The 25565-nt window shown below is 26.3% G+C and overlaps 9 protein-coding genes across 9 annotated transcripts; 4 read left to right on the top strand and 5 right to left on the bottom strand. All coding sequences in view use genetic code 6, as the record gives it.

Annotated features, from left to right (window-relative positions):
- The first annotated feature begins 97 nt into the window (after positions 1 to 97).
- On the top strand, positions 98 to 2583 carry PTMB.397c (Tubulin-tyrosine ligase). The annotated part of the gene is made up of 5 exons (XM_001347185.1): positions 98 to 338; positions 366 to 1420; positions 1445 to 1623; positions 1646 to 2326; positions 2355 to 2583. The coding sequence occupies 5 exons, from the start codon at positions 98 to 100 to the stop codon at positions 2581 to 2583; spliced, it is 2385 nt and encodes a 794-aa protein (XP_001347221.1).
- Positions 2584 to 2730: 147 nt separating this feature from the next.
- Positions 2731 to 4340, bottom strand: PTMB.396 (hypothetical protein). Its single annotated transcript, XM_001347184.1, has 5 exons — positions 2731 to 2848; positions 2871 to 3175; positions 3204 to 4012; positions 4044 to 4252; positions 4279 to 4340. The coding sequence occupies 5 exons, from the start codon at positions 4338 to 4340 to the stop codon at positions 2731 to 2733; spliced, it is 1503 nt and encodes a 500-aa protein (XP_001347220.1).
- Positions 4341 to 4674: 334 nt separating this feature from the next.
- On the bottom strand, positions 4675 to 6363 carry PTMB.395 (Protein kinase). The annotated part of the gene is made up of 5 exons (XM_001347183.1): positions 4675 to 4922; positions 4945 to 5354; positions 5380 to 5562; positions 5587 to 5864; positions 5887 to 6363. 5 exons carry the CDS (start codon positions 6361 to 6363, stop codon positions 4675 to 4677), a joined length of 1596 nt encoding a protein of 531 aa, XP_001347219.1.
- Positions 6364 to 6876: 513 nt separating this feature from the next.
- On the top strand, positions 6877 to 8551 carry PTMB.394c (Copine). The annotated part of the gene is made up of 4 exons (XM_001347182.1): positions 6877 to 7071; positions 7096 to 7206; positions 7231 to 7698; positions 7721 to 8551. The coding sequence occupies 4 exons, from the start codon at positions 6877 to 6879 to the stop codon at positions 8549 to 8551; spliced, it is 1605 nt and encodes a 534-aa protein (XP_001347218.1).
- Positions 8552 to 8584: 33 nt separating this feature from the next.
- Positions 8585 to 10718, bottom strand: PTMB.393 (Helicase). Its single annotated transcript, XM_001347181.1, has 2 exons — positions 8585 to 10353; positions 10376 to 10718. The coding sequence occupies 2 exons, from the start codon at positions 10716 to 10718 to the stop codon at positions 8585 to 8587; spliced, it is 2112 nt and encodes a 703-aa protein (XP_001347217.1).
- An 84-nt stretch (positions 10719 to 10802) lies between these two features.
- PTMB.392 (hypothetical protein) lies at positions 10803 to 12870 on the bottom strand. Its single annotated transcript, XM_001347180.1, has 4 exons — positions 10803 to 11038; positions 11061 to 11814; positions 11837 to 12660; positions 12687 to 12870. The coding sequence occupies 4 exons, from the start codon at positions 12868 to 12870 to the stop codon at positions 10803 to 10805; spliced, it is 1998 nt and encodes a 665-aa protein (XP_001347216.1).
- Positions 12871 to 12897: 27 nt separating this feature from the next.
- Positions 12898 to 13902, top strand: PTMB.391c (hypothetical protein). The annotated part of the gene is made up of 3 exons (XM_001347179.1): positions 12898 to 13069; positions 13093 to 13751; positions 13777 to 13902. The coding sequence occupies 3 exons, from the start codon at positions 12898 to 12900 to the stop codon at positions 13900 to 13902; spliced, it is 957 nt and encodes a 318-aa protein (XP_001347215.1).
- Positions 13903 to 15414: 1512 nt separating this feature from the next.
- Positions 15415 to 24470, top strand: PTMB.390c (Surface protein with furin-like cysteine repeats). The annotated part of the gene is made up of 4 exons (XM_001347178.1): positions 15415 to 16774; positions 16800 to 17127; positions 17151 to 21286; positions 21313 to 24470. The coding sequence occupies 4 exons, from the start codon at positions 15415 to 15417 to the stop codon at positions 24468 to 24470; spliced, it is 8982 nt and encodes a 2993-aa protein (XP_001347214.1).
- A 333-nt stretch (positions 24471 to 24803) lies between these two features.
- On the bottom strand, positions 24804 to 25557 carry PTMB.389 (Small GTP-binding protein). The annotated part of the gene is made up of 5 exons (XM_001347177.1): positions 24804 to 24910; positions 24933 to 25243; positions 25267 to 25416; positions 25440 to 25488; positions 25515 to 25557. 5 exons carry the CDS (start codon positions 25555 to 25557, stop codon positions 24804 to 24806), a joined length of 660 nt encoding a protein of 219 aa, XP_001347213.1.
- Positions 25558 to 25565: the final 8 nt, after the last annotated feature.

The raw sequence follows: 25565 nt of genomic DNA, 5'->3' as shown, positions 1-25565 counted from the left end.
TGATGAATATTTACTGCAAATTAAAAAAATGAATTTGGATTAATCTCGGCCATCTATATGCATTTATTTATTATATAAATAAATTGCTGTTTTAATAATGCAAAGAGATTTAGCTATATTTCCAAATACACCATAGCTATAAGGTCTATTTAATCCGACTCCCATTCATCCCATGACAGCTTTTGTCGCAAGATCATGTTATAAGTACAATCAACTACAAAGAAACAAATAATAAAGAATCGTTATATAACACATACCTTAAAAACTAAGACCGAATGAGAAGAGACACATTTCTTTACCTAGAGCCTTGTAGGCCATAAAGAAACAGCAATTTGAATGTATTCACTTTTGAATTAATAAGGTAGCATTGAGAAGATCATCTCATTAAAAGGATTAGTCCTATAGTTTAGTATTCTCTGAGTTTAAATAGGAGGAATTAATCCTATCAAATATAGATAAATTTTATAATATGTAGAATAAATTACAAACAAGCAATGATGATTTAGTTGAAGAAAGGAAGGCAAATCTGAAAGAATTAAAAAGGTCAAATTCTAAGATGAAGAATGCTTTAGAGAATGATAAAACTAAGCTAATTTTATAAAACATATTAGGAGGAATGTAACAGAAGGTTAATGAAGTTGCACATGAGAATCATATGAGAATAATGGGGATGCAAATAAAGAAATTTAAATTGCAAGATCAATAGTCAATTAGAAATAAAGCATGGTCTCAAGAAAAGGAACGAGAATCCTCAAAATCTTTTGTTGAAAAGAGGGATTTTAATACTCGTTCAGTTTAAAAGAAAAGATATCAATCCCCTTAGACTAAAATCAAAAATATATCATAATAAGCAATGAAGACAAATCAAAATTTCAGATTTTCACTAACAGATTATTCTTCATTAAGCAGAGAATAATTGTTCTAAATGAAATTACTGAGTTATCACTATTTGATTTTTATAGTTGCTTCGCAAAGTAATTTTTATGTTTAACCATCTGAGGGTGTGATTGAATTAAAATTCAAAGTGGGAAAAGGAAATAATAGTTTATTAATAAAAGAATTGTTTAAATCTAGATGGTGGTGGAATCTAAATCAAGAGGCTGAATATAAGGAATTAAATTTTATATGGACGTAGATTAAGGTTCCACAATTTATGAATCTATAAGAATGGAGTAAAGATCCTTCCATTAATAGATTAAAATCCCTATCTTCAACATTTGCAGATTTAAAAAGATAAAAAAAACAGAAATCCCCAAAAAGTAATAAATAAATTCAAAAGTTTGGAACATTCGATGATCCAATAAAAAAATTGATTGTAGAATAGGATGTTAATGAACTGAAATCAATGGATAAGTCCATCTAAAGTTTTATTAAGTATGCTGAAAAGAAGGAGTTAAAAATAATTGAGAATGTAAATAAAGTAATCTATCATTTAACTATTTAGATTCACAATCATATTGAGAGAAATTATCATCTGGGTAATAAGAAAGCCATGTTCCATAATATGAAGAAGTATTATGAATTAACAAAACAGGAGTTATCTCTTCATTTACCTATGACTTTCCATGTTTCTGGAACCAAAGATAAGTAATATCAATAGTTTATGGAATATTATAAATAGAAGTATTTTAGATCTATTTATAAGGAAGGGAAACAATATTTGGATAGTGAAGCCAGGAGAATTTACTAATAGAGGAAATGGAATTATTGTTTGTTAATCCTTAGCTGAAATTCATAAAATTGTAAGCAAAAAGTAGGTTCATCCCAATGGCAAACCATTTACTTATTTGATACAAAAATATATTGAAAAACCCTTTCTGTATAACAAACGCAAATTTGACATACGGTGTTACTTTTTGATAACTCAGTTAAATAGCATCATCAGAGCCTACTGGTATGAGGAAGGCTATATAAGAACTTCGAGTGAAGAATTTGATATCAAAGATGTGAGTAATTAGTATGTGCATTTAACTAATGATGCTATTCAAAAATATAGTGAGGCTTATGGAAAATACGAAAATGGGAACAAGTTGTCTTTTGCAGAATTCTAAAGATATCTTGATAAATGGCATAGTAATGATCATCTGAATTTCTATAAGGATTTATACCCAGAATTGAAGATAATCACTTTGAATGCCATTAAGTCTGTATACCATAAGATTGAGCCTTACAAAAGAAACTACAATTTTGAAATTTTTGGATTAGATTTCATGATTGATGAGAAATTCTAACCATATTTAATTGAAATCAATACAAACCCTTGTTTAGAACTCAGTTCTCCCTTGTTGGGTAGAATTATTCCTGCTATGGTTGAAAATGCCTTCAGGTATTTGAATATTTAATCTGTAATTTAGGTTATCTATAGATACATTGATTCCTCCACCAGAGTAATCTACTTGGCCACCGAACAAGAAACATTTATTATTTTACGATAACATGTTGGAAAACAATAGATTCTAATTGATTTTCGACGAAAGAGAAGATGCCTAAGAATTAAATGTGTTATATAGCAATTAATTAAATGATGATCAAACAGATGAAATGGATGAAGAAGAGGAAGAATATCAATCTGATGCTGATTGAAATAAACTTAATGTTATACTCATCTACCATCTTCTTTTTATAGAAATATTATAATCACTAAAATCAAAATGATTGTTTCAATTAAAATTAATCAATTGTCTATAGAATTAATTGCATTAATTAATGAAATTAAGAATTTGTTTATATTCACATTATACTACAAGTGCATGCAGCTTTGGTATCCCTTCTGGATTCCAAGTTCTGTAATTGTGAAGGTTCCTTTTTATCTGTGTCATCAAAATAAAACACTTTCTTTTCATAATATCTCTGTTATTATTAAATTGTACCTTAAATTACTTGCTGAGTATATTAGAGATGGTTTTGATATCTATTTTGTCTATCCTATTAAAGTAATTTCATTGAGTTTGAATGAAATTGCTTAAATTTAAAATGTTTACGAAGCCTTGCCTCCCAAGATAATGAGTGCTTTTTGTTTGAAAACATCATCCACCATTTTTGTCACTGAGGCATTGTAAAAATGACTATAAACCTTCTCGGTTGCAACTATATTTTGGTACTTTATAGTAAGAGTATCAACAATCGAAAATTTTCCAAAATTCAAACTCAAATTGGCTTAATCTGTCATTGAAAACTAATCAAATCTATTATAATCATTTTACTAGTTTGGCTCTAGCGATATGTTCTAGAATCAATTTTAAACTAACATATTCACAAGTTTAATTAGCTTCTATCAACTCTTGATCTACTTCTCTTTCGTATTCTAATAAAGGATTTCCACCCATTATAAAAATATATTTTTGATCAACTGATCTATGTTCAGCATCTACTTTCTCCTTTTCTCCATTATCCTTATCTTACCATATCAGTCCTTTGTCCTTTATCAAATCAAAAACTATAGGATTCATTCTAGATTTCGTCATTGTGATTATTAACACAGGTGTTAGTGTAACTTCTCTCCTTTTTATTTCAAATACTTTGATTGTTTTCAATGGTTTCTTCTCTCCTCTCTGTAAATGATGTCCTCCAATTACGAATAACACGCTTTTCCATTAATATTCATGTTCACATTCAATCAAATACAATAATGGATCTTATCTAGGCTTATCCTCATTCAGATTTAATGAAACTAAAGGTTTATCTTTATTATCATTTATTAACATATCTGAACTGTATATATGAACTTTCCCTTATTTATTATCGTAGATATAGAATCTTCCTGTTGTTTTCTCTTGAACTATGGACAGAGATGGCCTCTATCCACTAAAATCTTATAACTTTAAATGCTTCTCCCATTAAGTATTGTTGCCTAAATGTTGACTAATTAAAAGGAGATTCTTAGGAGCTATGAAACACAGTTTAGAAATCTGATTTTTGTATAGTCTAACATATTGTTTCTTGGTTGAAACAATCTCTTTTACTACAGATGTTCCACTGGCCTTTTATTCCCTTTCTTTCCTTTTAATTCGAGCTAGAAGTATTATAGCTAAAAAATTGTATACTTTTGTCTAGATGTTTGGCATCCTCATAGGAAATGCCCTCATTCTTAAAAATTGTCTTGTAATTATAAATTAAATTGAATGAGACAATTTCAGGTATTTTCGTTAACAATTAAACTTCTTGAAAAAAATTAGGTTTATCCTCCTAAGTTTCTTCTACAATTTATTCCTTCACTTATGATGCTTGAAGTAACACAGGAATATAAAATGCTCTTAGTTATTCGCATAAATATCATACTAATTTCCTTTTAATATATTATCTATAGTGAGACTAGAATCATCTGCAGACCTTTGAATCATCTTACTTTCATGCTTTTGTTACTAGGTACCATATATATTCCTACATGTTTATAATTCAATACCTATTCAAATTTATCATATCATTGATGTCGATACTATCACTCATTTTAATTAATTTTTCACTTTATATACAAAAAAATCATAACTAATACTAAAGAACACAAGACAAGCTTATTGTGTCTATGGACCAAATGATTGATTGGATTTGTAATTGATATCTAAGAATTTTGATTAACATAAAATCTTATAATTTTAGATTGTAAGTAAGTTATAAATTTCAATTAAAATAAAGGTATTAATTTAATTTATTGAATAAAATTGTGCTAATCAGTATTCATTATTTTTATTCTTACTAATTTTACTATCTAGCCATTTCATTTCGTATTGCGTATTTGTGCAACGGATTTTAATTTAAACTAAAAGATTTAGATTGAGTCGAATTGCCTTTTGCATTTCCTTCATTAGATAAATTGTTTCCATCATTATTACTAAATCTCGAAGGCTTCTGCTATTGCTATTCATTTCTATTCAATTATCTCCCTTATGCGGATGGACTATTGAAACTGTTAATCAATGGCGAATCTTGTATAGATTATTTCAATACCTATTTAATCTGTTCGCCCATTTAATAAAGGACTTTGTTAATGCAGACTATCATTTGAATAATCCTTTCTTAATTTAGAAGAAGCTGCTATTAGAGGTGAATGTAATGGAGAATTATTTAATTACTTTAATCTCTATTTATCAAATCTCAATTGTTCTTCTTGATTTTTCAATGCATTATCCTCATTTTCCTCTATTTATTTTAATCTTCTTCCAAAATAGCCATGACTCAATGCTTCCTTAGCAGATATTCTTGTTTTTGGATTCTTATCAAGTAATTTCATTAGTAGATCATAGGCTTATTAAGGAACACTCTCAAAGATTGAGGCATCAAATGATATTTCACATTTTCTGTTTTTACCCAAAACGTCATTGTAGCTTTTACCAGGAAAGGCTGGCTTTCCAGTGAGTCTAAGATTCAAAACAATCAGCTTACAAAATATAGAATATTAATCCTAAACTAAAAATATCACATATTGGATCATATCTTCCTCCATCTTTGCAATTAATCACTTCTGGAGCCACAAATCCTGGAGTACCACATCTATTAAACAAATAAGGAAATTCATCAGAACGTTGAGCTAATCCAAAATCAGCAATACAAACAGATTATATAACACTTCAAATAAAATTATTAAAATACCCCTATTTTCTAAATAAAATATTTTCTGGTTTTAAATCTCTATGCATTATATTTTTCGAATGCATATGATGAAGTCCTTCCAATAGACTAAAAACAAGCACTTCAATTTCAAATGCATTAAACTATGGTCTATTTTTCACTTTGTCATACAAGGATCCGCCTTCCAAAAGATCAAGTACCATATAAAGAGAATTATCAGTCTCATACACTTCATGCAATTTTATCAGCGCATAACTATCAAGCTATCTCATTATTGCTATTTCATTTAATATTGAAAGCTAAGATAGTTTTTTTATGTACCTTCCCTTTATCTTATCCATATGCTACTTCTTTGGAGAATGCTTTAATCGCAAAACTTCTTTCATCTTCCAAACGATCTGCCAAATATACTGAAGCAAAGTTGCCCTTCCCTATTTTGCGATGAGCCTTGAAGCTTTCATGAAACCCTCTTTAATTTATATGTTTGGCCAAATAATCTCTCCAATTCTTTAGCAATTAAACATCATCTGAAAAAAGTGTTATTTTGTGTTAAACATTCTCTCTTTCAATCTACAACCCCAAAGGTTTCCCTACTTTGAATTTTTCCTCATTAGGTTCTCTCAATAAAGAAAACTTTGTGTCAAATGTTAATGAAATGAATTTCTTTTTATTTGCAACGATAATCTAATTAGAATATCCATGAAGCACTCTAGTTTTACCTTTTTAAGTTTTAAATTCTCCAACTATTTGTGGAGGTTAGGATTAATTTTAAAGAGGCTCTGTTAATTTATAATTCATTTAAAAAATAATCAATATTAAACCTACTGATTTTTAATTTCTTCCTCATTATTACAAACGTTTCAAACCTTAATATTGAGGATTTTCATATTTATAAATTTGATATATAAAATTAGATCTATAAAACAAGTTAATATCAATATAATCAATATTTTTTATAAAATAAATTTAGTAAACTTTAAGTATGCTTTGTGTCGTTTATTATTTTGATCATAAAATTAGATACATCTGAAAGAGTATTAGATTTATTTAATATATTTTTGAAATAAATCATTTATCATAAAATGGAAAAATTATAAATCTCATTCTTATTAAGGTGATAAAAATTATCTAATTAATAATTAATCTATAAATAAAAAAGCATTTCTAATAATCTTATTAATATTTTCTACACTATCATTTAGATTCTTTTCATTAATTGTTTCATAATAAAATTCATATTTATTTAAGGTTCTCCTAGAAAATAACATTTGCTTTTAAAGTTTAAATGATTCAATATATTATTTTTATATTATGTAATAATAAGTACTAACAAAAGATAGGGAAAAAATTGAACTTTTCTTCTCCGCTAGAGGCCTAGCCAATAAGGATGTTCTCTCAGATAGTGACCCTTAATTATATGTCTATTTAACAGAAGGAAAACAAGGAGCTGAAAAATTAATAGCAAAAACAGAAGTTAAAAAAAACAACCTGAATCCTGATTGGAAAGTAAATACGTATTTTTATTCCAAGGTATCTGTTGTTTTGGACTTTATCTTTGAAGTAAACCAATACCTTCGATTCTTAGTTGTGGATAGTGACGGAGACGATATTAAGGATGACGACATAATTGGTACTTTAAATGTATGCTTAACTTTATAATTTTAGACTACTGTGGGGGAAATAATGGGATCGAGGAACTAAGTTTATATGGGCTAGCTTTCATATAAAAATAAATAAACAGGAAAGCTTCTGGTAAAAGCAGATAAAAGATAAGAAATAAAAGGATCAAATTAAGTTATTTATTGGCAATGGTATGGGAAGAAAATAAAAAATATGGATGGATGGTTTGGAGTATCAGACCCTTTTCTAAGATTCTTTAAATGGCATAAAAATTCAGATTGGTTGATGGTTCATGAAACTGAATTTATAAAAGATAATGAAAGTCCAATTTGGAAAGGCTTTGAAATAACTCATGATAAATTACATGATGAGAATCCATAATAGCCAATTAAAATTGAACTTTGGGATAATGAAAAGGATGGAAAACATTAATTGATTGGATCTGTCGAAGTTACTATAGAGTAAATATTTTTCAAAGAGATTCATGAGTTTCAAGTTAAAACACCCAAAGGAGTAATTAATTTAATCAATTTAGGAATTTGGAGGAACTATTGGAATAAAATCCTTTTAAAAGCCATCATTTATTGATTATTTGAAAGGTGGAGAATAGATTAATCTTTAAATTGCCATTGATTTTACAGGATCAAATGGTAACCCTAATCATCAAAGCTCATTACATTATAATGTTCCAAATCAATTAAATCAATATTAAAATGCATTGAGCCAAGTGGCAGAAATATTGCTGAATTATGACTTTGATAAAAAGGTTCCTGTATATGGTTTTGGTGGTATACCCTCCTTACCTAACTATCATAAGGGTTCAACAGATGATTGGTACTTTATATTTATATGTAGTTTCCCACTTAATGGTAATAAAAAAGATCCAGAAGTTTTAGGACTTGTAGGAATTATGGATGCTTATAAGCATGCACTTAACCATGTTTCATTAAGCGGTCCAACAGTATTTGCTCCTGTTATAGAGAATGCAATAGAAATTGCGGAAAAGAATAAAAAAAAAGACATTTACAACGTTCTCTTAATTATGACAGATGGTTAAATTGATGATATGGATGAATGTGTTAAATTGGTTAAAAAAGCAGCAAAACTTCCATTATCAATTATCATAGTCGGAGTTGGTAGTGCTAATTTTTAGAAGATGGAGGATTTGGATGGAGATGGTCCATAATATTAAGATTGTTTAAGAGATGTTGTTTAATTTGTGCCATTTTTGAAATTCTCTGGAAAGCCAGGAGATTTGGCTAAAGAATTGCTCTCAGAATTACCTGATTAATTAATTTAGTATAAATAATTGATTGGAAAGGGTCCAAACCCTGCATAATAAATAGATTTAAGCAAATTAGCATGATAATTCTATGAGTATTAAAACACAAAACATTAATCAGAGTATCTTCTTAAATGATTCAAAAAAATTAGTTCCCTTAAAATCATTTTAAATTGTGATTCTGTTCTATAACCAAGTCGAAAACTTTAATCTTAGTTTATCTTCTGAAAATCTTTTGTCTATTAAGAAGAGCAGACCATAATCGTTTTTATGTCTGATAACTCTTCCAATACATTAATTAACTGCTCTCATTGTGATATTATCATAATATTAATTCCCATTTATATTAATTTATTCTTTCAGTTCAAAACTATCAAGATTTGGGTATGGAACTCCAAATATAATTACTGCTCTAGCTAAATGATCAGAAAAGTTAATTCCTTCTGACAATGAACCCCCTACAACTGATAATAGAATGGCACCTTTTTTAGCCACTTCAGAATATTTCTCCAGAATTTAAGAACTTTACTTCTCATCAAAAAACACTTATTTGCTAAACTGTAGATTATTTGATTTTGCATATTATTTGAATTACTCTAAAAATGTATAGGTTTACATGAAGATTACAATTCCCTCTGGAATGCATTTTTCTATGTCTTAAATAAGTGAATTCGTTTGAATCATAAGTTAATTCAAATTTTCATTCTTTTACTTAAACGAATATTCTAATTATGCATTTATTACTAATAATTAACATCTGTCTTTTGAAATTATATGAGGATATTCCTTAAAAATAAACTCATTAGAATCAACTCTCTCTTTGAATATTTCAAATTCATTCAATGGTTATAGGGTTCCTCCCAAAAAGACTAAGTTCCTTGATTTGTCAATTAAAGTTTAAAAACTTGAATAATTATTAATTTTGGACAATTTCATAGTATTTGATTTTTCAATATATAGAATTGATTCCTTTTAGGATGTGAGAATCAATTACGAAATAAATTTACAAAAACATTCAAAGCTAGAATAGTGTGTAACATTTTATGATGAATCAATGAATCCATTAATTCTCTGTCTCATCTCTTTATTTTGTAAAAATTTTATTAATTTAATGATGTTCATCTTAGGAATACCTATTTCTACCATGAAATCAATTAAAGTTATGAGACTCCCACTTTACTTTGTTTTGATTTTATCTATTAAAGATTTACATAATTGTAATAATTAATTCAGATAATATAAAGTTTTAGCTTTAACCCTTTGGTGATACTTTTTTCTATAATCATCAATACCCCCAACAATAATATTTAATTAGCTTAAGGATACTTCGCATGATTCAGTTTGTAAAAGAGCTGAACCAAAATTATGGGCTTCATCTACAATTATTATAGGTTCAATATATTAATCTATTGATTCCATCAACAACTAATAAGGAGTGCAAATAATATCAGCTTGTAATGACAATTCCTTGGCTGCATAATAAGGACATGATTGACACTTCTTACTCGCAGTGAGTAAATCATTTATGTCAAATATTTCTTATGTATATTACTCCAAAGTATCTAAAGACTTGTAATAAGAACACTACTTTTTATGACTTTTACAAAGATGATTTAATTTATTAACATTGTTATTTGCCTTACTTAAGATTGATTAATTGACACATAGTTGCTACCTAGATCCAATCGTTGAAACTCTAACTTTATGTTTAGATCTTCTAATTTCATTAATAAATTGTTTCAATTAAGAATGAGTACGACTACAATAGATTATCTTATCATTCAATGACTATCCTCTCAAATTAATTTGTGTTTCTTCACTACTTGAATAATCAAATATAGCATCATCATCTACTAATTTAACATGTTTTTTCTATTGTTTGTTTTCTATTTCAAAAATCTAATATACCATTAGGTTTCCTTAAAGGATTTAACTTTAGCTCAACGTCTGGTTCATTAAACCAATCTGGCATGCCATCATCAATTTAACATTTCTATTTTACTTTGATTAATGTATTTGACTTGATATCCTCTAAATAATTCAAAGCTCCCTCAATTAACGCATAACTCTTTCCTGTTCCTGTTGGAGATTCAAAAATAGAAACCTTCACAATCATATACATTTATACTTTAGTTCCTTATGCCAAACTCACGTAAATATCTTTAGACAAATCAAGTTAGGATTAATATGGGGGAAATGGATACTGCGATTTGATTCTCTCCCTTATTTTTTCTTCTACATCCTTATTCATCCAAGTAAAATTATTAGTGTATTTTAACACAAATTTAGTTGAATTATAAATAATATAATAAAATATAAATCGATTGATTCATTCTCATTACGATTATAATAACTTAGCTACATTGTAGATATCCTAATTCAAGATATTTTATGTAGAGTAACTTTTCAAGTTATTTATTTCTTTTATATGTCTGGATATTTAAAAAGAGACTAAATTTCCTTTTTTTGTTCCATCCAAATCAATAGTTTTAAACTTCAATATTGGATATTATGATATATGTGGCAACAGCTTCTGAGCCACAAAGATACCTAATTTTCCAGCAAGAACTCCTTCCATAAACAATAATATTACTTGAATAATCTAATTTGTTAAGTAACCCTCCTGCATCATCTATAATTTCAAATTTAATATCTTCATTGTTTAATTATTTTAAATTTATAATTATTGAATGAGTAGAATCTGTTTTTGAACATTATTAAATTGAGTTATATATGAGATTGACAATTATGAATTACAGAAATTAAGGATATGTAATTACAGTTTGATTCAGTAATAATTCATTGTTAATGCTTATTTTTATACCCTTCTCATAAATAAGAGTATCTTAACTTAATTTACTAATAATTTTATTAAGAAAAACATCCAAATTTAATTAAGATTGTTTTCCTTCTTTAAAATCATCTGTTAAAAAATACAATATATTTTTATTACATAGATTTAATAAATATATTTGTGATTATATTTAATTTAATCGTTTTAAATCTGGGTTTTGAGTTGTTATTTAATTTAATTTAGATTTTAGATCTTTCAACATTAATGATACTCTCTAACATAATATCTTAGTGACTGTTAATTTATATTAGTTTTAGATATCATTTAGTTGTATTTTTAATTATTCAATATTATCCTCCTCAAACTCTAAAATTAGAGCTTAATTTTAGTTATTAAATGTGATTTTTTTATAATTGTATTTTTCTTAGTTATATATTCCTAACAATTTGAATTTATTCTAAATCAAAGGAGAATAGGATTATTAAAGTTAATTACTCAAAATTAAACTTAAATCTTTAGTTGATTTGTTCAAGAATTCTTTTTCAAATGTACTCTAAATATTATTAAAAATATACTTAATCAATTGCATTATTTCCATTATTTGTACTACATATTTTCTAAGATTGGGAATCTTATTTGAACATAATTGATAATTGAGATCTAGATTCTTTGGGAGACATTAATTTAGATGATTGATCTTCTTAAAATTAATGTTATATTTTCAAATTTTTTGGAATGGTTTTTTATTTTTAATTATCATTTAATATATCTTTTATATACTAATACAGAGATTGTTTAACTTCAATCATTTTATTTAGTATGATATTTTCATTAACAAAAGAGATTTCAATAATTTAAGTATTTTTTAAATAGTCATCAATATTTTGATTTTTCTCCTTTAAATATTAATCTAGATATTCACTAATTTTTTCAATAACAATATCATTTTTATTTGCTGACACAACTAAAATTTACTTCTCTAAGAATTTCTCCCATAAATGATAAGAATTAATTTACTAAGTAGTTGAATTTTAGGTAAGTGAGATTATTTTATTTTAAGATTTTTTGTCCAATTTCTTAGGCAAAAGTTAAATGACTAAAAAAACTATCACTAAAATAAATGTTATAGCTAATTCTACAAACTGATACTGACTTTATTTCTGTGATGTAATAACAAGTATAATAATGAATAATAATGTTGTAGATTATAAGAGTGCCTTTGTCCTTTTAATTTTGATGTAATTTTGTTAACTTGTATAATTGATTTTTTGAAGGAATAACATTCCACCTATTAACAAACTTAATATATTCTAAGTTAACGATCTATAATCTAATTATAGCAGGCTGCAAAACTACACCAATAATAGAATAATAAAGAGGACCGGGGAATGATCTTGTTCTAAATTAATGAATATAAAAATTTACATATTTGCTTTTTCTTAGGTTAAATTTGAGCTACAATAAATAAGGCTGCTCCCAAGATTAAACAACAAACTTCAGAATACAAGAAGTATGATTATTAACCTTTTAGTTATAAATAAATTATGCTCATTATTGCAAATAGAGAGTTTAAGAGTAAAGGTAAAAATACTTAAATCAACTTAAGCATTAATAAAATATAAATTAATTCAACCAAATGTCTTAAATAAATTCATAATTGCTAAGATCCTTAATTGTGAATCCTGATAATATTGATGAGAATTTCTTGTGTGGTATATGCTGTTAATTGGTTGTAAATCCAAAGGAATGCGAAAATTGTTAACATTTATATTGCCATGAATGTATTAATGATTGGTTGAAAAAGAAATGTATTAATAATTATAATTTTAAGCAAATTGTCCATATAGATGTTCTGAAAGTGATATTAAACTCAAAGAACCTCATAGGTTTGTTAAAAATTCAATTTCTCATTTAAATCTTAAATGCTAAAATGCTGATTGTGAACAAATTATTGAGTTGGGGATGATAGATTCACATATTAAAGAATGTAAACACACTATACAAAACTGTTAGAATGAAGGATGCGAAGAGAAAGTAAAAAACCTAAATCTGGAAGAACATAAACAAAAATGTTAATTTAGGAAAATCACCTGTGATAAATGTCTTTCGATTTATAAGATAAGTCAAGATCATAATTGCATTAGGGCTTTGAAATAATAGATTGAAGATTATAGCTAGATTATAAATCAGATTAAATAACTATATATTCAGCAGTAGGCCACCTAATAAGAATAATAAGAATAAATTAAGATACTGCAATAATTAGTGGCTAGACCTTAAGTAATAAAACAACTAACCTGCGATAAAGGTCATCAATTAATTTGGATGCAACCAATATACAATCAAAAATGCGGTAGATGTGCATTAAGCAATGAAATAGCCAGATTTAAGTGTTAATAATGCTAAAAGATTTATTGCTAATAATGTAAAAGACCATACTTTTACAATTAAAAATGCCCAAACAACCATTTATTATAATTCGATTAAAATGTATTACTTTTTCTATAATTAATAGGCTCGTGCAAGCATTTCTTGTGATTTTTGTGGAGAGGTTCCATTTAAAAAAGGACAGGGAGTTTGGAGCGATAGAGAATGTGACTTTGATATTTGTGTTAGCTGCTATAATTCAGCTCAATAATGATTGAATATCTAATTTTATATTGGAAATCAATAACTATCAAATTATATTCAAAAATTCTTGAATAATTGATGTTATTTTATCAAATACTGTGAAAGTAAATTCTCATGTATTAAAATAATAAAGATATATTTGATAATCTGCAATAATGAGTATAACATAAGCCAGTTGAATTCATAAAGATAGTTAATTGTTGATCTATATAATATATTTTTGACTATTTTAAATAATTCTGAAATTAGATTTCTCTTTCTAATATATATCAAATAAGCCCTTTTCTTCATTCTTTTTTAAAGTTAGATTTTCCAAATTGGCTTTTTTATTTTTAGAAATAAATTCTTAAATTTAAATAAGAATAACATTTTAATCATGAAGATTTATCTTAAAACTAAAAATGATAAAAGGATAAATCATTTCAAAATTTTATCAACATAATTAATTTATTCTTATTGCTAACATTCCTCACTATTGAAATTAAACTATTTTTAAATTCACTATTCATCTATCATTTAATGATTTAATAATAATTTATAATTTAAGTGTTCCACCATGTTATTGCAAAGAGTTATATATCACATTTTATGTTATAAATTTTTTCCTTTCTTTTTTAATATCAAATTTTTGTGTGTTTATAATTTCATTCTTTTCCTATTGTTTTACATCCACCAACTTCCAATAATGAATTCATTTCTTACCGACTCGAAGTTTTAGCCTTAATCATTGCATCTTTCTTCAATTTATTATTTTTTTCATTATTCATTTACATTTTTCAATAAACTTAATTTTTAAATCATTCTGTATCAAATCTCATCTTTTTGAGTCTAGTATAAAAGAGGATATCCTATAAAATGAGGATTTCGATTAACTATTTTTATCAACAATTAATTTAATATATAAATTTTCAATTGAATTTAGTTTTAAAAATAGCCTTTCATTTGTATTCTAATATAATTAATCAATACAAAAGATTGATTATAATATATCTCAATAAAAATAATAAAAAAAAATATCAACAGAACTCGAAGGAAAATGGAGATCCTTGATTCTAATTTTATTTTAAGGCATTCCCATAATAATTAAAAAATTAGTTAAATTGAATATATATAAAATAACATAGAGTCTTTTGGCATAATGATGACTTGTAAAGAGTAGTACTATAATATCATGAGTACATTATCTAGGCTATACTCTGACCTTTTATAATAAATATAAATATATATCATTTTTATGGGTGCTTAAAGAGATTAGTTAGGTTTTCGCATCGTACAACAAGGTTGAATTACTTATTTATTGATATATTTTTTTGATAATAATAATACAAATTGTAAAATTATTTTGTAAATTTTTAACAATGGAAATTGCAATCATTTTACTAAGTTTTTCACTCAAGTATTTATGTATTTAGATAAAGCATTCTAATTGTAAAGTGTAATTAATGCATTTACAATTAATTGGATGTAATGGATTATGATAATTTGATTTAAATTGATTAGATATAGGATTTGAATGATTAGAATGAGTTTGCATCTTTTGGTTAAGGATTCTGGTTTCGATATGTTCCATTCAAAGAGGATTATTTACAATGTACGAGTTAAGTTTTAAATTTTAGAATTAAATGATGAATAATTAACCTTAGATACTATAAATTACTTTATTTACTCATTAATAAGGGTTTCTGATGAGTCATAATTAGTTTTCAATTTTGTTGAACTTAATAAGTTGTAAAAGACAATCAATTATATAATCTATTTTTACACAGACTAATCAATAGTGAAGAAAATTCTTCCAATTAATATTTTCAATTTTGAAGGAGTTTGGATTTTCTTCTATTTTTATAATCATTATGATGTTAATCATATCTTATTCTATTATTATTAATCTAATTTAGATTAATTATATTAGGAAACATTAGATTCAACGATCAAAGTCAAAAACACCGATTAATTATAAAGTTCAATAAGATATTTCAAAAACATTTAAATATTAGAATCAAATATCATCACCTACCCATTTTTAGGTATTATTAAATAAGTAGAAACCACATCAATCAATATTTTAGAAGATTTAAATTCGTTTAAATAAACATGTAATGTCGAATTAATTTGTACGTAAATCAAAACTTAGCTCTTGCATTTTAATTAAAGTTTCACTGGAGGCCAAAGTACAGATGGTTAAACGGACAACATTTTTTAAAATGCTTATAAATTTTCAGGTTGGGTTAAGCAGAATCCAATAGATATAGAAATCAAACTTGATAGTGCATTATTAAGTATATCAATAGATTGGATAAATTCTTAGAATCAATAGCAATAGTATTAATTGTTAAAGGTTTTGTATAATCAACATAAAGTAAGAAGTTTGAATGGTTTTTCAGCCTCTACTTATAGCTATTCTTTCCCTTATGTATTGTCTTCTGATTAGATTGAAACCTTTAAGATTTTAGACGATTCTTTGTAAGATTTATTGACTCAATGGCATTTTATTTAGTATGAAGAAGGCTCTTCCTTAAATCAAGGAAGACCTATTTATAGAGTATATTTTCCTTAAAATGATAAATTTATTGAGTGCAAATGGAGTAATCAAATTAATCATTTTTCTGATGTGATCTTGAAATTTTAAATTGGAGGTGATTACTTATCTCTTTATAATTTTCGAGGATATTTAAGTGATTGGAAGTTCTCCTATTATTGCTAAAGGAATTATGAATCATCTTATGAAATTCCTTGCCATTATACATGTTCGAGTTGTAAAGGAATTACGGCTAACGATTGTCTAAGTTGTAATGAAAATTTAAATAGAATTTACTCCCCAAATACTAACTAATGCCTATGCTTAGATGGGTATTTAGAAACATTTTCAACAGCAGAATGCAAAAGTATCATTCTATTAATATTTCAAAGGCTTATCAGATTACAATGGAGTATTTGAGGTGAAATATTTTGAAGTATCTTGCGATACTGTTGGTTATTATCAATGCGATGAATCCAAAGTATAGTGTGATTTTGGATATTTTTAATATTATGGTTCTTGCATAGAGTGGTATATATATTACTTTATCATGAGTCCCCATTTTTCCGTAGATATAAAGGACTACAAATTAGATTGTGCTTTATGTTATCTTAGTCCATGGATTTTTAACCAAACCTTTATGTGTGATTTTGACTTAATCGCTGATAATTCAGAATCACCTTTTTATTATTTTGAACGATACTATTCTAACACTGAGATGTAATTTTTAATTTAAAATTAAGATATAAAATTAATTTTAATAATCGCTATGAATTTTCTTACTAAGTAGTAGGAGGTAAATATATGCAATAGAATTAAACATTTTGCAAGGCCGGATATTTTTTATAATAAGGAGAATGTCGTTAATGTATAGAAGGATGTGAATTTTGCAAGTCGGAATACTTCTGTGTTTAATGTTCATCTAAATATGCTTTAACGGCTGAAGGAATTTGTAAATTATGTACAAAATGTGAATTGTGTTATTTTGATGATAGAAATGAAGAACTGTGTTAGTATGACTTTTATTGTTTAGATTAATAATACTATTTAAATAATTTATGCATAGATTGTGGATAATTTTGCCAATAATGTGATTCAGAATAGTGTTTTTATTGCATAGAGAATAAGAAATATTATGTTAGTTTAGATGGAATAAATTGTGGCTATTGTTCAATAGAAAATTGTGAGTATTGTATTGAATATGTTTATGATAATGACAATAATTTAATAGTTTCAATAGATGTAAATAGAGATAATATTCAATCGGATATGTATTAAATTCATCTAGGATGTGCTTAATGTGTTAAAGGATACTATTATTCTTTCTAAACTTAAAAATGTCAATTATTAGCTGATGATATGGCGGAATGTGACGTAGGATTGAGCTTAGATGTAAATCAAGGTATTGTTTGTTTAAAAAGTCAATCTTTATCAGATTCAATTTAATCAACTTTTTGTTAAGATACTAAATTGTGTTTACAATGTATTAATAATTATTCATCTACATTACCTTCATTCTGTATTGTTTGTAAAGAAGGGTATTATTCAAGCATATTAACTGGATTATGCAAACAATGTCCACAATCTTGTAAAGCATGTGCTTAATAGAGTAGTAAATACAAAGATTATTGGAAATGGGAAATCAAAGCATTTTATTCCTATTTTATAAATTAAAATGGTTAACATCCATTTGAAACCTATGTCGTTGATTCTGATGATTCTGAATAGGAAATTAATTGTTTAAGCTGTTAAGTAAATTATGTCCTTTTTAATAATTTTTGTATTCTAGGATGTGATGATGATTGCGAAGATTGTAGAGTAATGGTCGATGCTTTTCAACAATATTAATCTAGGTGTTTCAAATGCAAATCTAATGTTTTTAATAAATTAAGAAGTTATAAATTTGAAAATTAATTATAAATAGATTCTTAATGTGAAACTTGTCCTAACTATTGTTCAGCTTGTTATCCAAGAACTTAAACAGAAATCTCATAAATTAATCTATTTTTTAATTAGACCTCTCAGTACTTAAAATATTCATTTAAGTGCTATTATGTAGATCAAAATTAAAATTATAAATACATTTTACCTGAAACTCTATCTTTATAAAATTGTAGAGATTTTTAAAAATGTACCAAAACTTTAGAGATCAAATTTAAAGTATATAACAATTTAGGGTAGTTGCTTGATGCTAGAGCAGAAGAAACAAATATCAATTTACTTGAGATGTATTAATATCTTTTAGATATAACGCTATACAATATGTGGTAATAGTATGAAACACCTGAATTGCTAGAATATTATAATAGCTAAAATATCGAAGAGATTTCTATTAATTATTAACTAGAATCTTCATAACTATATCTTGATTTCGGTAGCACTCTATAAAACAATTTAAAATAAAATGTATTTAATTTAAAAAGAGTAAATGTTAAGATGTTTGCTTTAAATAAATATGTTCTATATTCAACATTTAATTATTTTAGAGTGATCAATTATGATTAAATCATTTTTGAAGATTTCGATTTTAAATCTCCTTCCCCTTACTATGCAACAATTGAAAAGAATATTACACTTCGCTTTGAGATTACTAATAAACATTATCCTTAAATAGTAATATTTAAAAATGTAAATTTTGTCCAAACTGATTAAAACAACACCTTAGATTTCACATTAAAATGCAATAGATCAAAATATTTTTCGATGATCGATATGAAATTTAATTTGAACTTGACTGATTCAATATTTTTTTAGTACTACCCTTTTATTAGCAAAGAAGTTTCAAAAATGACAGTTTAAAATTTCAGGGTTTTTAATAATTTTTTGTATAACTCCACTTTATTCTATTATTTTGCCGAAAATAATACATTTAACTGTGTTATTTCGTTTATTAATGTAACAATTCAAAATACTTTATTTACAAGAAATTCAAGTTTTATAACTTCCAATTTCCAAAAAGATTATGACATAGGCATAATATAATTAGAAAATTTCACTCTGATTGATGTAATCTTTGAGAATTCATCATCTTTTATTAGGATTCTTTCAGGAAAATAAATTTCAGTCAAAAATTTTAAACTTACAAATGTTAAATTTCTTGATTTATCATCATTTCTTATTGGCAACACTTTTAGCATTATTGGATTTGATGTAGTTGCATGTTATCTAGAATTCGGGCATATAATTACTAATATTGGAAAATTTAGTGAATCAAAATAAGTAAGAGAATCTTCAGAAGTATTATATTTGGAAAATATCAATTTCACTAACAATAAATATGTTTAAGAAAAGGCTTTTATTTATATATTATAAAATCAAGTATCAAACATAAGCATAACTGTTAATAATCTTTATTTATTTAATAATCAGTAGTTTTATGTTTAAGTGGGTAAACTTTCATATAGTTTTGTATCAAGCGACCTTAGTTAACTCTACTTTGAATGTAGTTATTGCACTTTTGAAAATTTGAATATAACTAGAGGATTAGGCTATCCAGAATTAACAATAAGGAATAGCAAACATGTTGAATTGAAGAAATTTACACTTTTATAAAATCCTTAATTTGAACTGAAATCTTTGCATACCTCAATTAATTGCATTAGATAGTTCTACCTTTTTGATTTACCCTTTGTTTTAAGTATTAAATCATTTCTCAAAGTATATATTGATGATGTGAATATATCGGATTAAGTTATTATCGATTACCCTTACTTTATCTTTGAAGGCTAAAACCTTAATGATTAAGTGGAGCCTGGTTTTATTACTATTACGAATTCATAATTTGCAAATAATATGTTGATTATAACCTAATTAAATCGACTCTCTTCGATCATTTCTTTTTAAACTTACTAGGATACTAAAATTCTCATTTAGAACTCTACGTTTTAAGGAAATTTCCTTAACAAATATGAAGACGACACTTAATTACATTCTTCGTCTACAATTATCATTGATTCTTAAATAGGATAGGTTATTATCTAGGATTGCTTATTTTAGTAGAACACAGTTTCAAACTCATCTGATTCTAATATATATATTAAATCAGAGACCCTTGTTGTTTAAAATTGTATGTTCATTAATTAAAATCAATTATCTCATTAGCTTTTACAAAAACACTTATTAATACCTATAGATTAAACAAATTACAATGATATAGTCAATGAAATCTTTTATATAATGAGTTAAGGGGGAAGTGGATATTTCTTTATTAATGAGTTGACTATGATATAGTGTGTAATCAATAATTCTTTAGCAGTAAATGGGGGAGCTTTTTACATTAACACAAAATCAACAGGAAAAATTATAATAAGCAATTCCTCTTTCGAAAATACGTTAACAATTTTAAATAGTAATTAATTTTCTTCAGGAGGGGTCTTATACATAGATGCTTCTAAAAGTCGCTTAAATCTCGCAATAACTGAGACTAAAATAAATAGAGCGTATTCTCGAACTTAAGGAGGAGCTATCTATATAGAAGCATCTAGAATTTAAAATGAAATCATACTTTAGGATGTGTCTATAGCAAATTCATTTTCGTTTAAGAGCTCTATATTATTCTTTTCGCCAAGTAAATTATAATCTCTAATATCGAATATTATCATAGACTAATCAATATTTTAAAGTACTGAATAAGAATTCAATATCTACTTGTCATAAATTGAGGATTTATCTATTTAAGATATTTTACCATTTTAAAAAGAAAATCCAGCCATTTACATCTCATATAGCAATTTTACGATAGTAAATTCTTCCTTTCCCGAAATCCATCTAATAAATTTGATTGAGATATATAATGGAATAAATATTAATATTCTTAATGTGGAGATTCTCAATTCTACAATCTTTGCTTCACAAATTATTAGAGTTGCTTTAAGATAAGGTATGTAGAATATATATATTATTTAGATGTTAAAGCAAGGCTCGTTATTAACAATTTGATCATTAAATCACTCACAATATATCAATTCAATAAATAGGAGTGTATCTCTGAAATCTAAAACATCAATAATTAATTATTGTGTCCAACTGAGTTTAAAAATATTCTATTAAATCCTTCTGTTTAAACTAAACTAAAGAATAATACTAATTAACTAAATTGTAACTTAAATTTAGTTTAAACATATTTTGTTAATAATTTTAGTCTAATTGAACTCAATAGTTTTTAGGAATTGCATGAGGTTTAATTAGATAATATCGAATTGAATTCATGTCATTGTAAAAATTGTTATTTTGGTTTGATATCAATCTAAGAATTCGATTTTTCATCATTGAAATTAAAAATCAAAAAAATGAAAGTATTAAATAACACATGTGGTACTTTAGGATGCCTATCAATTTTCTAATCTTAATCAAATGATATTGTGAATGAAAACAATAGACTTTTAAAAGCTTAAAACTTAGTGGAAATTGAATATAGTCCTTTGTATGATATTTAGATGAAAATTGAGGATAGTTAATTTTTATACAACAAAGCCTTATATGGAGGAGCCTGCTACATTTAAAGTGTAAATCTTCTAGTTGATAATTGTTAAATATTAAGCAACGAAGCTTAGTATAAAGGAGGTGGAATTTTTTATTCTTCAAATAACACTCAAATTACTGTCATTAACAGCTTAATAATTAATAATACTGCAGATATTGCTGGAGGTATTTATATGAGTAATGATTAAATGGCATAACCTAAAGTTATGAATTTATAGATGAAAAATAACATTGCTCATTATTACGGGGATAATGTTGTGGAATATCCTAAATAATTAAAGTTGAAGTTTAATTCACACATAATTTTACAAAATAAAATAGCTTTCAAGAATGCTTCTTCCTTGATTGAAGAAAGTGAAATTGTACCATATTCCATTTTTGGATAAGAGAGTAAAACTTCAACACTTTTATTGCCCTCTGGAATTAGAATTTCTAAATATAAATACTTTGATTTTACTACTTAAACTTATGAGGACTATAATTTGACTTTTAGAATACTCGCCATTAATTCTTTCGGAGAATAAATTACTAATCTAAGTAATTCATTTTGTTCAATATATGCTTAAGAGATTTAAAATACAGAAGAGGTATTATTTTCCAAATTATAATTTGATCCAGAATAATCAAAATAATATCTATCAATTACCAAAATAGAGTTTAATTTAACAACTGGTGATTTTAATTTGGATGATTTGATTATTTATTTTAATCCTCAAACTGATAATAAAATATCACTTCTATTGGCTATTGCTTGTGATTAAATATAGGTATTTTAATTTAATGAAGTATTCCCTTATGAAAAAACAAGTGTCATCTCTGATTATTATGTATTAGTATAACTAAGAACATTTAAATGTTAATTGGGAGAATATTTAAATTCTACCTCTGGAGGTTGTGTAGAATGTGATATCACATAGAATTAGTTTTCAGTTACTATAGATGCTTTAAAATGCGAGTTTAGAGATGAAGTCAAGATGAAAAGTTTGCAGCCAGCTATGATAGAATTGAGAGAAGGATATTGGCGAGCCTATTACTATAGCAATATTATAGAAGAGTGTTATCATTTGAGAGTTAATTGCGAAGGAGGTTGGCACACAGGGGAGTAGTCCTGCTTTCGGGGCCACATAGGTGCTTTATGCGAATAATGCGATCTCTATAACATTTAAGGCGATGGATCATTTTCTTTGTATTAATAATATCAATGCTCAAGCTGTGAGGATATGGCTGCTAATATTGCAACTATTGGTTTTGTCCTTATATGGACTTTATTATCAGTATTTTTATCTGTCAACAGCACAATAAAATTAATTGAAGAGTTTACCTATTACACTAAATTAAAGACTATTGTAAAGCATATTATCTTTTCATCTTCTTAAACCTCAGTGCTGCTTAAAGTGTTTACTAATTATTTATAGATTATTAGTTCAATATCTACTTTCCAATTATCAATTCCTGCAGGAATATAGTTAACATTTAGGTCAGTTGGAAACCCAATAGAATCAATGTCGTTTTCATTGGATTGCTACTTAGCTTAAATGACTATAATTCCAATCTTATACTTTAGAATTATATGGGCATTTGTTATGGTGGGCATTTACATTCTTATTTTTATTGGAATGCATCTATTATTGTTAATTTTTGACAAGAAGAAGAAGATGAGCATTACTTTCATAACGACAACTTTTATTTACATATACATCTATTTATCTCCAAATATCATTAGTGGTTTGGTTGCTTTATTGTCTTATAGAAATATATCTAATGTGTTGTGGATTACTGGGAATGTTGCATATGGTTATAATACTGAACAACATTATAAATGGTTATCATTCTTTATCATACCATCATTTATTATCGTTGGATTTTTGATGCCGTTGTTCTTTTGGTATGTAGTATATCACAATAGAGCACATTTAAACACAAGCAAAGTCAGGAAAATTTGGGGATACTTGTATAATGAATATAAAGTAGACATCTATTATTGGGAAACCATTAAAATCTTATAGAAAGAATTTATTATATATGTTCTAATTTATTACGAGGACTATGTACCTGTTAAGTCATCCCTAATATTTTTTGTACTTTTGGTTTATGGATATCTGACTAATCATTATAAACCTTATGAAGCAGGAGATTTGAACAGCATTGACAGTTTACAAACTGCAATTTGCAAAGTCTCAATAATTCTGTCATAAACTATCTACACTTCTTAGAGTTTAGGCATATAGGAGATAGTGATACCAGCCTATTTCTTATTGGCAATACTTAACTTTTTCTTTATTGTGCGTGTAATCTCTAAAATCCTATTTGCTTACTTTGAACGATTATCAGAGCAAGTTGATAAAGTCAAACAATATATTGTTTTTAAATTTCCTTATATTGTATAAAATAATAATAAATATTGTTTACGACTATTTAGAAATTCAAAGGAAAGGAAATAGGTGATCCGCAATAGATTTAAATTGATAAAGATGTATCTAATACAACATGCTAAATTTATTATTAGTTACAAATAGTATTAATAATAATAATTAAAATAGGCTTAACAATCTAGATGTAGGGGGGAACAAGATTATCTATGACTATGAAAACAATCAAAGCGAACCATTCTCATCATCAAGATAATAGAGCAAACTGCTTAGGACTAAAACCATGTTGCATACTTCAAGGCCTTCAAAATTTCAGTTAACCATAAAGAGCTAAGAAAGCTGAAACGTTAACATATATGTTTATCTACATATTGTTTCATTTCTTTAATATAAATTTATATGATATTTAAATAAATGATTAAAATTTGAAATAGTATAAAAAAATCGTTAATATTCGAATAGTTACTCACTAAAAAGAGGGATAGAACTAGAAAATGTTAAATTGAGTGAATACTTATTATAAAATGGATTTAATATATATGATTTTCAACATTTGCAGTTGTCAGGATTTTAGGTCTGATTTTAATTGATTAATGAAATCCCTTGATTTTGATTATCTTGTCCAGGGGTTAGTGATTTTATTTTGTACATTTCTAATGATAAGACAATTAGAACCTTAAAGCAATCTATCGAAGCATTATCCTACATTCTAGCCTGTGACAGCACTCGATTCCTCAAACAATACTTTATGCTGTTATGCGAGATTTTTTGCGTCTTCTTTTTAAACTTTTCTATGTATAACGAAATATGACAACCTTGCGCTTCCATTGTTTTCAACTAAGTCTATTTTATTACCGACTAACATTATAACCACATCTGGTTCGGCCTAATATCGCAAATCCTCCATCCACTTAACAACACTTTCAAAAGTCTTCTCCTTTGTTACATCATAAACAACCAAAGCTCCTCCTGCTTTTCGAAAATGACTGAATTAATTATATTCTAATACGTGCTTGTGATTCCTCTGTACCTTTCCTGTCCAGCGGTATCCCAAATTTATGCCTTAACCTTTTTGCCATTTTATAAAGTGACTGTCTTTCCAGCAAACTCAATCCCAATGGTCGGTACAGCATTTTTTGGTAGGCAACCTTTCACATATCTGTAGTTGTATAAATTAATTACCTGGTCATTAAATGTGTTTTGCCAACTCCAGCATCGCCTACTAGCACAACTATTCTAATTTTTACATTTTGTTACCTTTAAAGAAGTCAGAGTAATCCTCATTATTCTGATTGTCCATAACAAATT

The sequence above is a fragment of the Paramecium tetraurelia genome (assembly GCF_000141845.1).
Source record: "Paramecium tetraurelia macronuclear, complete genome".
Classification (NCBI taxonomy): Eukaryota; Ciliophora; class Oligohymenophorea; order Peniculida; family Parameciidae; genus Paramecium; species Paramecium tetraurelia.
Note: the sequence above shows the minus strand (reverse complement) of the source record. Positions and strands in the feature narration are given on the sequence as shown.